Source organism: Opisthocomus hoazin, unplaced genomic scaffold (genome assembly GCF_030867145.1).
Source record: "Opisthocomus hoazin isolate bOpiHoa1 unplaced genomic scaffold, bOpiHoa1.hap1 HAP1_SCAFFOLD_432, whole genome shotgun sequence".
NCBI lineage: Eukaryota > Metazoa > Chordata > Aves > Opisthocomiformes > Opisthocomidae > Opisthocomus > Opisthocomus hoazin.
In genome coordinates this window covers 2,977-17,940 of record NW_027448894.1, presented here as the reverse complement: position 1 = coordinate 17,940, position 14,964 = coordinate 2,977, and the positions used below count along the sequence as shown (strand labels likewise).

At 44.1% G+C, this 14,964-nt stretch overlaps 1 protein-coding gene across 1 annotated transcript; it reads left to right on the top strand.

The window, feature by feature from the left end:
- The first annotated feature begins 2,497 nt into the window (after positions 1 to 2,497).
- Positions 2,498 to 14,218, top strand: LOC104336660 (uncharacterized protein C12orf50 homolog). The gene is made up of 10 exons (XM_075412151.1): positions 2,498 to 2,551; positions 2,682 to 2,784; positions 3,286 to 3,429; positions 4,593 to 4,757; positions 5,754 to 5,831; positions 5,919 to 6,032; positions 7,327 to 7,446; positions 10,390 to 10,581; positions 13,928 to 14,019; positions 14,213 to 14,218. The coding sequence occupies exons 1-10, from the start codon at positions 2,498 to 2,500 to the stop codon at positions 14,216 to 14,218; spliced, it is 1,068 nt and encodes a 355-aa protein (XP_075268266.1).
- Positions 14,219 to 14,964: the final 746 nt, after the last annotated feature.

The window sequence follows — 14,964 nt, the reverse complement described above, 5'->3', positions numbered from 1 at the left end:
CCGGGCCCCGCCCCGCCCGGCCCGGACGGGCGGCGCCGACACCCCAGGCCCGGCGAACCCCCGGCCCCAGCCCCCGGCCCCGGGACTGCGGCCCCGCCCGGACCCCCCCGGCCCGGCCACCTGCCGCTCCCGCCGCGCCGACGTCTCCTCCTTCCCCTCGGTCACGAACGGCCCCGGGGCCTCCCGTTGCCTCACGGCCCTGCCGCCCGCTCCCCCGCCCCGCCGGCACTGCGCCTGCGCCGCCCCGCGCGCGCCCTGCGCGGCGGGAAACGGAGCCCGGCGCCGCCCGCCCGCCCGCAGTGCGCGACGGCCGCGAGCGCCGGGGGGCAGCGGCGGGGACGCGGCCGACTCTCTCCGGCAGCGCGCGGCGAGGCGGCGGCTCCGCCGCTCCCCGGCCCGGCCCGGCCCTGGCTCCGTCAGGACAGCCGCCCGGGCTCCCCGCCTCGGGGTCCGACCGCGGAAAAGGGGCTGCGCTGAGCCCGGCTGCAGGCCCGGTGCCCGCCCGAGCCGCTCCAGCGCTGCCCTCCTCGGCTGGGCGGGGGAGAGAACGGGCAGCGACAGGGCCCTGGGCCGAGATGGGGGGGGGGGGGGAAGAGAGCACGCACCCCTCAGCCTCACGGGCAGCACGGACCGGGCCTGGGGAAACCGGTTTGTGGCCGGTGAAATCCGACTGTGGAGATGAGAAAGGAAACCTCAGTGTCAAAGCAATGTCAGCTTGAATGCTCAGGCTCACTCCCGGTTTCCCTCTGCCTCCTCCCTGGACACGGAGCGGCGCCTGCGCTCAGCTCGCCCCAGGCTGTCTCTGCCGCTCCTTCCTCCTCACGCTCCTCCCCTGCCCCGGCGTGGGGGTCACCAGCCCTGACAGCAAAGCTGCTCCGGCGTGGGGGCCCCCCCAGGCTGCGGGTGGGGATCTGCTCCGCCGCGGGCCTCCCTGGGCTGCAGGGGCACAGCCTGCCTCGCCATGGGCTGCTCACGGGCCGCAGGGGAACCTCTGCTCCGCACCTGTCTGCAGGGCAGTTTCTCCTCTGACAGAACAAGTTCTTCCCCTGGAAAGCAGAAAGGGGTGTGGTTGGTGTTTAGCACCGTCCCTTTGGCCAAGTAGCGCGTGGCCAGAATGATGTGAAGGTGTAACCCAAGCGTAGAGACAGCAGATCTTGGCTGTCTCCACTCTCCGATGAATCAAAGACAAATTCTCCTCCATGAAGGAACACAGGAAACGCAACAAAGAGGCCGGCCTTGCGTGCGCTCGATCTGTGGAAAGTCCACCGAGCACCCAGGCCCGAATAAAACCAGATCTCTGCTGAGTGCGTGAGGGTTGGCTCATTGCACAGCAGGTAAAAGAAGCCGCTTTTCGGAGAACACTCTCACACATTCTCACTCCCCTCTCCCCGCTGCTGTTGCCCAGCAGTTTTTTATGCATTAAATACATGTATTTAATACATTTTTAAATACATTATCACAGAGGCGCTACCACCTCGCTGACGGGCTCAGCCTTGGCCAGCAGCTGGTCCGTCTCGGAGCCAGCTGGCGCTGGTTCTGTTGGACGTGGCGGAAGGTTCTAGCAGGTTCTCACAGAAGCCATCCCCTTAGCCCCACCGCTACCACCCCACCTTGCTACACCAACCCAAGGCAGAATTAAGTCTCGCTGAGCTCGCCTTCTTCTGTGCCGCGTTTGGGCACAGCTACACAGAACCCCTTTTCGGGTACCTCTGGGCAGAGTTCACACTTTCTTCCTCTGCCTGCTCCCTCCCACTGACAGTTCATTATTCACGGCCCTCATCTGCTTTCCTGAACTTTCCTTCCCCTGCGTGCCCCAGCCGGCTGCTGATCCTTCGGTTACAAACAGACCGACAGGCTCCTCGAGAGAGCCCCAGCGGCAGTTAACAGCTAACGGCGTACTGACAGGAAGCAGCCAGTTTCTCCAGCCACAGAGAGAGGTACCACAGGAAAGAACCACACTGGGCACAAGGGTTCTGGTTAAAAAGGTAGTCAGATGGGGTATCAAAGATTTGTTTCAAAGACCACAGTTCCTACGGCAAGAAGTTGGGGCTTATTTGTTCCATTTTATGTTAAAGAAACACCGGCATGAGAATCTCTTCCAAATGGTCTGATTTTCCGTACTTGACTTTGAAGCAATGGAGAGACAGGAAGATGTTCAAGCTGGACAGGTCACGTAGCACCAAGATGGCGGTGCCACCAGCTGCAGGAGCGGTTGAGAACTTTGGAACCATAACATTCTATACTGGCTAGCAACTGCCAATTGTTGATGCAACAAAGCTAGAGAAGGTAGGAGCTCCTCTGTTTAAGGGTGTTTGGCTGCCAGTTGGGGTTTTGTTTCACAAAAGTAGCAGAGCTAGGATTCTGAAGGTCCAGTTTTTGCAAGAAAATGACCGCTTTGAGGATGAGATTACAATTTGCCTGAATGTTGATGGCTTTAATATTTTCCCATCTGTTCTGCAGGTATTGAGAGAGTGATGGGGAATCCAAAAGGGTGAAAATGGCTGCAGTTGGGAAGGAGCGCTATTTCCATCTGCGTTCTCCCTATGCACAGGTAAGTGCTGTAGACTTCAGAGTGGTCGGTATCCTCACTTTTCTTGATGTATCCGTGTAGAAAGGGAGCTTTACTGTGTAAAGTCACAGACTGATACGTCACTCTGTCTGAGTCATGGCCACATCTGTAGACCAAATACGTGACTTTCAGAAGTGATGAGAAGAGCTATGGGTCGTGTACACTGTGGACAATTTCTCCTGTGAACTGGGCTCAGATAATCAAGGAACACAGGAGTTAAAATCACACATAAAGATCACTCATCACTTTCTGATTGAATCAACATTATATTGATTTGCAATAAATAGACCATGTTTATCATTTCTGCTTGTAGGGACTACCTGAATTTCTGTGAAATCAGTTATTTCAAACAAAGCCCTTCCAAATGGGTTTGTCCTTCCCAGAAATACTTAAATTCCATCTGGTGAAAATCCAGGGTGGCTGGAGGGCTTCTCATTATTGCACCCGTTCCAGCACTGGTGATTTAGGCGTTAGTGCCTGGGAGACGGGCTTTGGCTCCAGACCCCAGCGTGCCTGCAATATGACATCTCACAAGCTCCCCTGACCTAACTCAAGATATCTTTTGAGGTATCTGGAGCTTGAGACAACTGTAAAGATGTCTTTAAATGTTCTAAAATATCAGAACGTGGTCCCACAAAATCTTAGTCACATGTGCACAGCAGTACAGCGTGTGCTAATCCATTTAGTCCATTTTCATTCTTAATTTACAATATCAGAAACCTGTCTTCTCCTGCAGCAAAAGTACAGCAACATCCCCTGTTGGTGGGAAACACAACGCTCAGGCTGCGTGAGGATCAGCTGTGCCTTCCATCACAGCAAGCCTCGCAACATTAATGGACAGTTTTTGCCACCTAGTAACAGTGAGTAAAACTATTTTCTGAGCAATTTGTTCATTAGAGTAAGTAAATACACAAAAATGTCCCTCCGGTGCTTAGTCCCAGTGCTTATGTAATATATATTAAGGCCAAGAAGGGTGCCGTGGCAAACCAGTCAGGGGTGATCTGCTATCCCAGCAAGTCCAAGGCAAAGAAAGGAATTGTATTGGCATTTGAAGAGGGTTGCCATAGGTATTTTTTTAGCTGTCATGTTACTCATCTGTCAAGTGAAAGTGTTGCATCTTACTGTCTCTTGCGTGAGAGACAACCACTCTGGTCTGCAGGAGTGTTACTAAAACGGGTTTAGTATGAGACACGTGGTGCTCGTAGGCAAGCAAGAGATGCACAAGAATAACTACAAGTGGACTACAAGAAAATGCCCATGCTTCATCTTACTTCTTTAACACTGGAAAACATATCAAACTTCAATATTATTAGTTGAATAATGATTATATTATATAATCGGAATCCTGATTGTAGTTGCAAATTGGTCACCTCGAACCATACAAATAGACTCAGAATTCTTCATCATTTTTATTTTCAGTCACTTGCATTTCCTGGCTCTCCGAAAATGCTATCCCAGGTCTGGAATAGTTTTGCTGCAAACATTACGTGTAGATAGAAATTTTGATGGAAAAGAATATCTTTTCTGATTTTCTTCTCCTTAAGTGTCAATTATTTTCATGAACTTCGTCTTCTTTCTCAAAATCTACATTTTGTACTTTGTAGAGAGAGTTGTGATTCCGAAAATTGATGGTAAAAAGATGTCCACAAGCTCAGAATGGGTAATCCTGTGCTTAGCACTGCTAAATTCTTCAAAAGTGATGCCATGGGGAGGGATACCTGCCTGCCTACTCTTCAGCATGTTGACAGTATTTTCACAGGCGGGGTCCTCAACTCATTTACTCACTTCAGCCCAGGAATTCCTAATCACACCTTTCCCTGTGTTGTCAGTATCTATCTGTGTTTTCACGCTTTCTGTACTTGCAAGGTGCTCTTTTGCCAACCTCGGCAGAAGATTTGTCCTAAAAGGCACAATCGGTCTACTTAATGACTCCCTCAGCAGGATAACTATACCTGCTGCTCTGAACCTGGACTTGATATTCGAGTTCCCTCCCAACAAAATGAATCTAATGTCTTTTCTGCAGGTGCCCCAGTGCAACAGGTTGTCCAAGGGGGGACTCGGCCTCCAGCCCCCCATCTAGAATCACTCAGACATCAAGAGAATATTGTCCTACCAGTTCACCCTCCACTGATTATAAACCTCAACGACGACGAGGACGATGAAGAGGATGATGAGGAGGAAGAGAACGGTAAGCACTTTTTTTCTTTCTTTTACAAGGAAGTAGGATGGGTTTCTTTGACTCTTGCAATGTGCTTCACCACTGATTTCTTATAAGCACGCTTCCATTTTTAGAAAAGAGTTGTTGACAAGGTTTTGAAACAGTTCCCAGCTGTTCTGCAAAACACTGGAACTGGTAGCCACCAGATGTGAGTGAGGCAACATCTTCTAACTCCTGTGAAACGCCTAGCTGTGTATTTCAGCAGCGGTATAATGCACATACCTTTTGTTTGTTACATAGAGTTTAAAATGTGAGCCACAGTTCAGATGGTTGTCAAAGACTCTTTGAAATTTCTCAACATTTGGGGACAAAATTACGAGTTTAGGAGGCACTTCTTTTCTGGGAAACAAATTTCTGAACAGGGCCTGAACACACTCCTCGCTGAAGGAGAATTCTCAGGTCAGTGTACAAAAAGTAGTTGTGTGACTTTAACTTAAATAATTTGTTCTAGTCATTTCCTTAACTCTGTAGGCAGTCTCATTTTATTACAGAAAGTTCTTCTTAAATCTAGCAAAGGGAATCCATACAAAACTCTTACTAGCTTAACTGAATGTATGCGTTTATCTATTTATGTAGTTTCATTGTTTTTGTTTTTTTAAAATGTAGTTAATCCATTTCCTGTGTCTTACTTTGGGATGACCAGTCCATAGAGAAGGAATGAATTGCACGTTCCCGGAGAGTGAAAGTGAGAGAACAACCTACTCCCATGCGTGCACTCCGCCCATGATGGTGCAAGTTCTCAGGCAGCCCCAAGCTGCTTTTCACTTTCCCCCTGCCCTGCAGGCTGGCTGGCAGGGCTGCCTGTTAGTGCTCCCTACCTCAGCTTTAGTCGGAGTAAGCCAGAGTCACTGAAACAGGAAGTGCAGTCAGGAAAAACATGAATTGTGACCAAAAGGTTTGATTATTGAGAATTGTTGAAGGTCTTTCTGTAGCTGTCTATTAATCTTTTAAGTCTGTTTCCTACAGATGTTTCTAATTGGGTGCCTAGGCCTGCTGCAGATATTGAAGAGGAAAGAGCCGTAAAGGAAATATGCTATAAATCTGGTATGATGTTAGTCACTCTTTCCTAAAGAGCAGTGTTGCCAATATAGTAAACGTTGGGGGGGTTTTTCCCTCTTGGGGTATGTTTAGGAGAGTATTACAGGATTCAGCACCCCCACAACCAGCAATCACCAAAAGCTGTGTCTTCACCTTGGGGAAATCGGCTAGCACCCTTGGAAGCTACCAGACGAGACTTGCAGAAAGGCAAGTACTTTTCATCTTCCTGGACAATGTTTACCACTTTTAAAATTACCATTTCAGGGAGAAAGAAATACACAGTTTGCCCCTCCTTCCCACTTTTTTAATTCCGGTACAATAAAGGATAACATATTACAAAGGGCATAAAAATTCTTCATTTATTTTTCCCCATATATATGTGTGTGTATATATATATATATATATATATATATGGTGTCCCACAGGTGGCGACTACCTGTGTCGATTGTAAATGGAAGGAAGAAACGGGCTATTAACCCTATGCATACTCTCCTGAGATACAACAAGTAGTTTATATAATTTTTATAATTTTTCTTCGAGATCAAGATATTTGTAGTCTAATTTTAACTATCCTAAGGTTAGAAATCTCATTTAAATTTCTCATCCAGAGCTTCTGCTGGAAATGGAGAGAGACAGGCACTCTTGTGGGGCTACTTATTGCATCATAAGATAGCGCCAAAGAAATGGGAGATGAATCCCTTTCCCAGAGGTGCTCCGCGCTCTCTGCTGGCTGTCTTGTGTGTCTAGATGACGACATGTAGTGATACATCAAGCTTTTCTATAACTAAACTTAGATTAAGTACATACGCCCTTGAAGTGTCCAGTAAAAGACATTAACAAAGGTGTTCCATTTTGTTTTGAATGTTGGGCTTTATCCAACATGATTAAGGTCAAAGAAATACTGATGAATAAATACTTACCTCCCTTATTATGTTTCCCCTTTGTTCTTGACCAAGTGGCACGACTTAAAAATTTCCGTATTAGTGTTTTTACTGACTAAGTAATAGCATAATTCCATTTTAGGAGAGAGAGTTATGCTCTTCCTGCAAGAACATGACAGAGTCATCTAAAAATCAGTCAGGAAGAACTGTTGGGCAGAAATATGACCTGCTACTTGTAATAAAAAAGAGTATTATTATTCAGGTTGTGTAAATGTCTGGGATAAACTTTTGATAATACCGTTTTATATAAAACACATTTGAGGTGGATGATATGTTAAGAAAACATGGGAATGGAGAAATTTTCTTTACTTTGGAGCCATAGTCTTCCTGAGCCTGTGTATTATGGTATTTTCTTGGAGAGCATGAGGGTTAGACATCGGTTAACACTAGACAGGATCCAAATAACTAAGAAAAGAGAAAGAAGAATATAAAGCGAGAAGTTCCAGCAAATTGGCCTAAACTACTCCCCTGGCTCGTAGAGGTGGGAGGAAGAGAATGGCAGTGCCATTCACTGCGCTTGCACAAGGGCAGCTCAAACATTCTTTCTGTTGCCTTTGCAGCTGACAGTAACACAATTCCTGCAAAAGTGAATAATACAGAAAGAGAAGGAGAGAGTTCCGGAAGGAGAGGAACAACAGAGAGTATGCCCAGAACAGATCGTAGATCCTTTGCAAATGGAGGTAATCAATGGCTGGCTTATTAATTTTTCTGTACTGAGCTGTTAGGTGATTTAGCACTACCTAGTTAATTTCTGTTCTTCGTGTCAAACGGAAACGATCCATATTTGGATTGGATTATGCAATTTATTCTTTGGAATAATCACATAATAAATATGGAATAAAAGGATTTGTTCGCCCTGTGACACAGATAATTTGCATGCAACTTTGGATTCTTAGTTATTACAAATGTATATGTGGATTAAAGCAAACATTTGTAGTTTTAAACTGTCCGCCCTCAATACAGTATTCCTGAAGACTTTCTCATTGATAATGAGAAACATTCTGAGTGGAACTGGTCAAAGCAATTGTACGAGTTCAAAGTAGGGTGGTCTTTGTGTTTATAGTCCATTTTGAGATTGCAGTCAAGATTTTGCAACCATGAAATTTTCTAGAGCAAATATAGCCACTTCTTTTTCCTTTTGGGGAATGATGCTTTACGCAATAATGAACATGTAAACCCACATTCCACCCAAGAAGACCTGTGTATGCAGTGGGAGAACAGGCTTTGAAAACACCGTATAGCGTTTTTGGATCAGAAAATTTTGCGTGCTTTTTAAGAAAGTAACTATGTGTTATTTTAATCCCTTAGAAACAAACCCTACTGAGCTGGTAAAGAACCATCACGGCAAAGAAGTAGAGGAAAAGAAATGGATTTCTGAGGAGGCAAGAAATTCACCTGTTACAGGAACAGGCAAAGGTATTTTGAGAAAACAATCAGCTGATTCATCTTCCTCTACTAAAGTGTTACACAGTTTAGCTCTACCTAATGAAGTTGTGTTCTTAGTGTCAAATAGAAAATATCCATATTTGGATTGGATTATTTGATTTGTTCTTTGGAAAGAGTTATTACATCTCCAAATGGTCAGCTTCTAACTTCTCATTTTACTCTAGATATTGATAGTAGTAGAAGTGGTTTTGCAGTAGAGGGTTTTTTTTTGCAGTGGAGTTTTGATTGTGATGGATTTCGGATTGTTTTGGCTTTAAAGTACCCCATAAATGGAAGCAGCAGTACAGAATTTCTGCCACATTCTGGCTGGAACTGAGAGGAACCAAAAGTGCTTATTTGTAGAGATGTTTCTCCAAAACATTTCTTCAGTTGAGTTCTCTGAGGTTTTAGGTACCATGATGACATGTATCTTGAAAACACCATCTGATCTGATCAGACAGGATTCATAAATAGTGAGAAGCTAAAGAAGGAGCAGGTAATTTGTGGCTGGTGCTTTACTTTGGAGCCATAGTCTTCCTGAGCCTGTGTATTAAGGTATTTTCTTAGAGAGACTACTTCGGGAAAAAGAACCAACTGCATCAAAGTATTCCAATGGGAAAGGTACTTGATTATTGTACATTTCCTAATTTTTAGACGAGATATTGTTGTTCCTCTGCAAGTGTGGTGGATGTTATGTACTTGGCATAAACCCAACCTGAAGTGAAATTTTCCATTAACAGTGTGATTTCTTTCACTGCAACACGGCAGCAGTTGTTGGACGTTATAGTCCAGTTCTGCTTCTTTTACCCAGGTTGCATCATCTGTTAGATTCCCTGTGAGCAGGATCAGTTCCGAGCACCCAAAATCTTTGACGCCCACACATTTGATCCTGTGGCGGCCCGTGCCCTTTCCACTTCCATCAAGTAAAACAGATTTGAATGTAGGGGGTATCTCACCAAACATGAGCCTAAATAGAACCAGTAAGAATTGGGTCAAGGAAAGAGCATGACACTTGATCAAGTTCACTTAAAAACTAGTCCCATACAGCAAATTAAAATACCTACACCTAATTACCATGATGCATAGACTTCATCTTTTTCACAAGAGAACTCTAGAATATATTTGTCATGTCACAATTACTTTGCGGTTTTGGAGTAAAAAAGAAAAAAAGGACAGATTTTGGCTTTAAACTACCGCATTTCGGCCGCATTCTGGCCTGAACTGAGAGGAACCAAAAGTGCTTATTTACCTTAGCGGGAGAAAAGGCAGAGCAGGCAAAGCCACGTCTTCCTGCAGAGCAGAGGGGCCAGGAGAAGAGCGCTGTGGCTGCTTTATACTGCAAGTCGCCTTGTCAAGTTCTGTTTGTAGTGTGAAGTGTGCTTCCCTACGCAACCAATGCCATCCCAAATTTAGACTCACCATTTCCAGCATTTTGTTACGTTCACGCGCTGCCCATGTCCAGGATGTCCCTAGATGCTACAGACAGAAGAAGAAATTCATAGCACAGCCAGAAGGTGTACTTCAGAGTGCATTGGTCTACACGGGCTCAACCCTGGATGGCCCAGAGGTCCACACACCATCCACACATGGTAGAGGAAGAATGTATCTGGTCTCTGTGTGTCTATAGTCAATTTTTGAGATTGCTTTCAAGATTTCCTCTGCTAGAAGATATTTAGCCACTTTTGCTGTCCTTTTGGGAAGTGATACTTTTAGAGTAATTAACATGTAAACCCACGTTCCACCCAAGAACACCTGTGCATGAAGTGGGAGACTAGGCTCGCGAAAAAGCTGTAGCATTTTGGAATCAGAAAATTTTGTGTGCTTTTTAAAAACATAACTATGTGTTATTGTAATCCCTCAGAAAGAAACCCGACTGAGCTGGCAAAGAGCCATCACAGTAAAGAAGTCAAGGAAAAGAAATGGATTTCTGAGGAGCCAAGAAACTCACCTAATACAGGAACAGGCAAAGCTATTTCAGGAAAGAAGTTGGCTTATTCATTTTTCTGTACTAAACTGTTAGATGATTTAGCACCACTGAGGTAACTTCTGTACTTAGGGTCAAATATGAACAATCCGTATTTGGATTGGACTATCCACAAAGAACAGTTTTTTAACCTTGTCTTCCAGCCTCCAGTCTCCTGCAGTGCGTCAAACGTTGAGTAACAGCACAACATTATTGTCTGTGTTTTCACTTTTAGGAATTCACACTTCAGACCCCAGGGGAAAACCACCTTACCAACCAAGGGGTCAAAGTGATGGTGATGACACTCTTTCTCTGAGAAAAACTGGAAGAAAGAGTTATTTTAATCCTTCAGAGCCTCGAAGATCCGTGTATGTTGTCTATCGCTCTGTCCCTGTCAACCAAGAGCCAAAGTTCAGTGGCTCTACAGGTGGGTTCCTGCATATGCAGGATTCTTAAAATGCCGCAGATATGCCTGTCTGTATTGTGTTGCTTTTGATTTTGTCCCTGTGGGTGAGTATTAAGTTATTTATGCCCAAATATAGGCAAGAATAAATTTGATCCAGCATTATATTCCTAAATAGATTGCAGCAATATCCATAAACAGAAAAGTAAACCTTTGTGAAGTACGCCATAAACAGAAGCAGAAGTACAGAATTTCGGCCACATTCTGACCTAGACTGAGAGGTCCACACACCACCCACGCAGTGTAGAGGAAGGATGTATCTGGTCTCTGTGTGTCTATAGTCAATTTTTGAGACTGCTTTCAAGATTTCTTCTGCTAGAGACAATATAGACACTCTTTTTGCTCTCCTTTTGGGGAATGATACTTTTAGAGTAATTAACATGTAAAACCACGTCCCACCCAAGAAGATCTGTGTATGAAGTGGGAGATCAGGTTTCCAACAGGATAGCAACGATTTTCAACACAAACAGAACATTCTTTCTGTTGCACTTCCAGGTGATGGTAATGCGATTCCTCCAAAATTTAAGAACACAAAAAGAGAAGGAGAGATTTCCAGAAGGAGAGGACCAGCAGAGAGTATTCCCAGAATAAATCGTAAATCCTTTCAAAATAGAGGTAATACGCTGTAACATCAGCTTGTCCTTGCTTAACATCATGTGGTAAATCAAATAACTGAAGATGCATGCATTAAACTCCACCATTTTGAGTTATTCTTTACTCTTCGTGTTCTAGAGGCTCTCACGCTGCAGCATGAACTATAACAATCAAAGCCATTGTTAAAGATTCTGCTTGCTTTAGGATTACACTAAAAAAAAAAAAAATGCCCCGTGCACATCCAATTGATTCTGCACTCAGAGGAGAGCAGTGGGTGAGGCAGTTGCGTTCACAGCTGCGAATGGGTCAGTCTGAAAATGCAGATACATTCAGAGAAAAGGATAGAGATTTTTCCCCAATTCATTTCTCCAGTGGAGTTCTCTGAGGTTTTAGGTACCACAATGACGTGTGTCTTGAAAACACCATATAATTTGGTCAGACGGGATTCATAAATATCATTTGTTACAAGTGAGAAGCTAAACAACGAGCAGGTAATTTGTAGCGGGTTCTTTACTTTGGAGCCATAGTCTTCCTGAGCCTGTGTATTAAGGTGTTTTGTTAGAGAGCATGAGAGTTAGACATCAGTTAACACTAGGCAGGATGCAAATATCTAACAAAAGAGAAAGAAGAGTATAAAGCGAGAAGTTCAAGCAAATTGCACTGAACTGCTCCCCCACTCATAGAGAAGAACAACAGAGAGCGTTCCCAGAAGAGATCGTAGACCCTTTGACAATGGAGGTAAGAATATATTTTGGCATCAGCTACTCATTGCTGAATGTCTTGTGGTAAATGATGTGTCGATGTGCACGAATATACTGATCCCCAAGTTTTACAGCGTCTTTAGTGTGATACATTTTTTTGAAATATTGACTAAATCTCAGAATAGTCTGCCTTCAACTTCTCATTTTACTCTAACTGTTGATAGCAATAGTAGTGGAGGTAGTTTTGCCTGAGAATTTCATTTTCCTCTCAAGAAGCATTTGCTGTTCAACTCTTTTCCTCCCAGCAGGGGAGGAAGGATTGACCTTGCTCTGCACCGTCTTTTTCCACAAGTAGGATTTCACCGGAGTTTTGATTGTGATGGATTTCTGAGTAGTTTCATTTTTTAGCATTATTTATATCTTGAATTAACAAGGGCTTGGATCTTCTTCAAACCTCCCTTATCGATTCAAATGGATTGTGACATTTTGTGATTTATAGTATTATTTTTGCACATTATTTAGGTTGGACAGAGGGCTGAATTCATTCTTCCTGCCATTCATCCAGGGTGATATTTTCCTTCACCTTTTTTCCATCTCCAGCATAGCCTACTGTCCCCTTGATAGTACGTCCCTTGTCATAAATTTGACAAGAAACCTACGGATGGGATTCCAAGTCTCATATCTTTCTTTTTGGCAACCTGTTTCAGGTGTAAGCATGATTTTACATCTTTCCCTTTATTTTTACCTTGCTAATAGATCTTCCCACAGTCCAGCACAGAATTTGGGGTGTATTTGCCTTTCTACTTTCCGTTTCCATGGTTTCTGTGCATAATTGTGGTTCTCCATCTGTCACTTCATCAGAAATTTTGTGGCAAATAATTCAAAAGGTCTTAAGTGAAGAAAGTGGTTTTGTCTTGCCCACTTCTGTCGCCTCTCTTAAGCCGAGTTGAACCTCCGTCTCGAGGTGCCTCCCTGTCCTAATTTCCAATGAAAGGAACCTCCTTCAGACAGAGTAAACCCCACTTGCAGATGAATAAAGTTCAGTGGCATGAATCCCAACATCACTGCTTCGTCTCCGGGGACAAACAGTTGTGGGTTTCTTCTTCTACCTTTGAATGTTTGCTTTGATTAAATGTGGACAGATTGGTATAGAGATTACAGCGAGAACATTCTCAATGTGAAGAATACATCTTAGCAAATTCCCAGGTTCAAAAAGGATAGAGCATTTGAAAAAAAAAAGAGGATCGGCCTTTTTGTCGGAAGAGCAACCATTACCGCTTTCACTGCCTTTCTTTTCAGCAGTACCTGAGCCGTCTGGCAGGAAATGCTCTGAACAAAAGAGTTACCTTGACACAAACAGGAGATTTGGGACTCAAACGGAACGCTACGGTAATACTTACCTGTTGTATATAAACTGAAAATATAAGGATTCTTGTGGAATTAAGAATACAAATTTACAGAATTAAGCTGGAATTAACAGAAATCCAAAGTATTAATAATATTAATTTTTAACTAAATTTTACAGAAAATGCTTAGTCATTAGGCAGCACACTCTGATGCAAAATCATCTGCCCAGCCCTACAACAGACTGCTGCCTTGCACCTAGTACTCTCACAAGTAGGGGTAGAAGAGGAGACTGGATTATGCATTCCTTTGATCTAAAAGCAGCTGATGCCTTTGGGAAGATTTTCAACACAGGAACAGTCACTCGGCTCAAGTCAAGGATGTCCGTGGCAGAATCGCCTCATCTGGAACATCCTGTGAGCCCGATGGAAATGCTGCAAGATGGCAGATGATCTGCTAAGTGCTAGACAGAGAGAGTGTCTATTTCATAAAGCACTTGAGAGAATGTCTGTATTTCATACGAGCTTGTATCTCAGAGGTGGTGTACGATTCACCTGATGCATTCTTTGACACTTCAGCTACTGTAACTTTTAATTGCCATATCAGACTAAGACAGTCTTTCCTGAAACTGTAGCTGAAATGAAGAAACAATGTGTATGTTTTTTCTACAGACAAATATACTTCTGGTTTGTACAATGCAGCAACCTGGAAGAAAAGAAATCCACACGCAAAAACATTCTCCAGGTTCAAAACAACAATTCAGGTAACTGTTTGAGAGGCATTTTTACAATCTGATCTTTTTAGGAAAAGCATCCTTGTCTCTCCCCACCTCAGAAATGCAAAAGTGCTCTTAAAACCTCCCTGGCCCAAACCTGCCAGATCCTAAGCAATGCTGAGGAGTCTGAAAGAGCCCTTCATAGTTTTGTTTCTTTGACCACGTGTAATTTTGCCTGTAGATCTAACCCGTGGTTTCTAATTTTTCCCACTAGTACTGATATGAGAGCGAAATATGTAGCTGCCTTTCAAGTCAGGAGCTCCAAGCAGTGGGGTTTGGCTTGTAGCACCAGACAAAGCACAGCAGAGAGCATGGGAGTGTGATCTCGTTGCCTCTCTCTTTGATTGCTCGTGGCGCATCTGCCATAGCTGAACGATGATCAGCCGAGGTCCAAATTCCTGAAAGGACTCAGGCTACAAAACATTCACAAGATACCCTAAGGACCATGACTACATTTTACAGCTGTTCTGAAAGCCGAGATTACAACCTCTACCTTTTGTTTCTCGTTGAAAGCTTACTTCTTCAGATGTTTCTGAAAGAGCACATAGTTCTGCTCTAATAAGTTGTGCACAAAATGTTCTGTATATCTCTTTTGACAACAGAGCCAAGAATATGTGGAAGTGAATAGGAGAATGCTATGCAGACAGGAGAAAGTGGTGAAGCGTGTCAGTCGACAAAAACAATCTAAATTGAAATAAGGAAATGATCAACTGTAGATCAATGGATAATTAAATTGCAAGGTCAAAAATAGGATGAAGGAAGTACACTATAACGTTTTGTTTTGGTTTCAGCTGCCGCCGGCAACAAAAGCGCCACGCGGCCGCCCCTCCCCCCGCTGGGGTGCGGAGGAGAATGGAAAGAAAGAGGCAGAAACCGGTGGGTCGGGATAAGGTCAGTTTAACTGAACAGCAAACAGAGGGAAACAGGAACAAC

Bases quoted from the DNA above. Each gene is read 5' to 3' on its own strand.
- LOC104336660 (XM_075412151.1), top strand. From the start codon at position 2,498: ATGGCTGCAGTTGGGAAGGAGCGCTATTTCCATCTGCGTTCTCCCTAT. The intron at 3,430-4,592 runs GTGAGTAAAACT...TCTTTTCTGCAG, and splicing joins GTTTTTGCCACCTAGTAACA to GTGCCCCAGTGCAACAGGTT. The intron at 6,033-7,326 runs GCAAGTACTTTT...TTGCCTTTGCAG, and splicing joins CAGACGAGACTTGCAGAAAG to CTGACAGTAACACAATTCCT.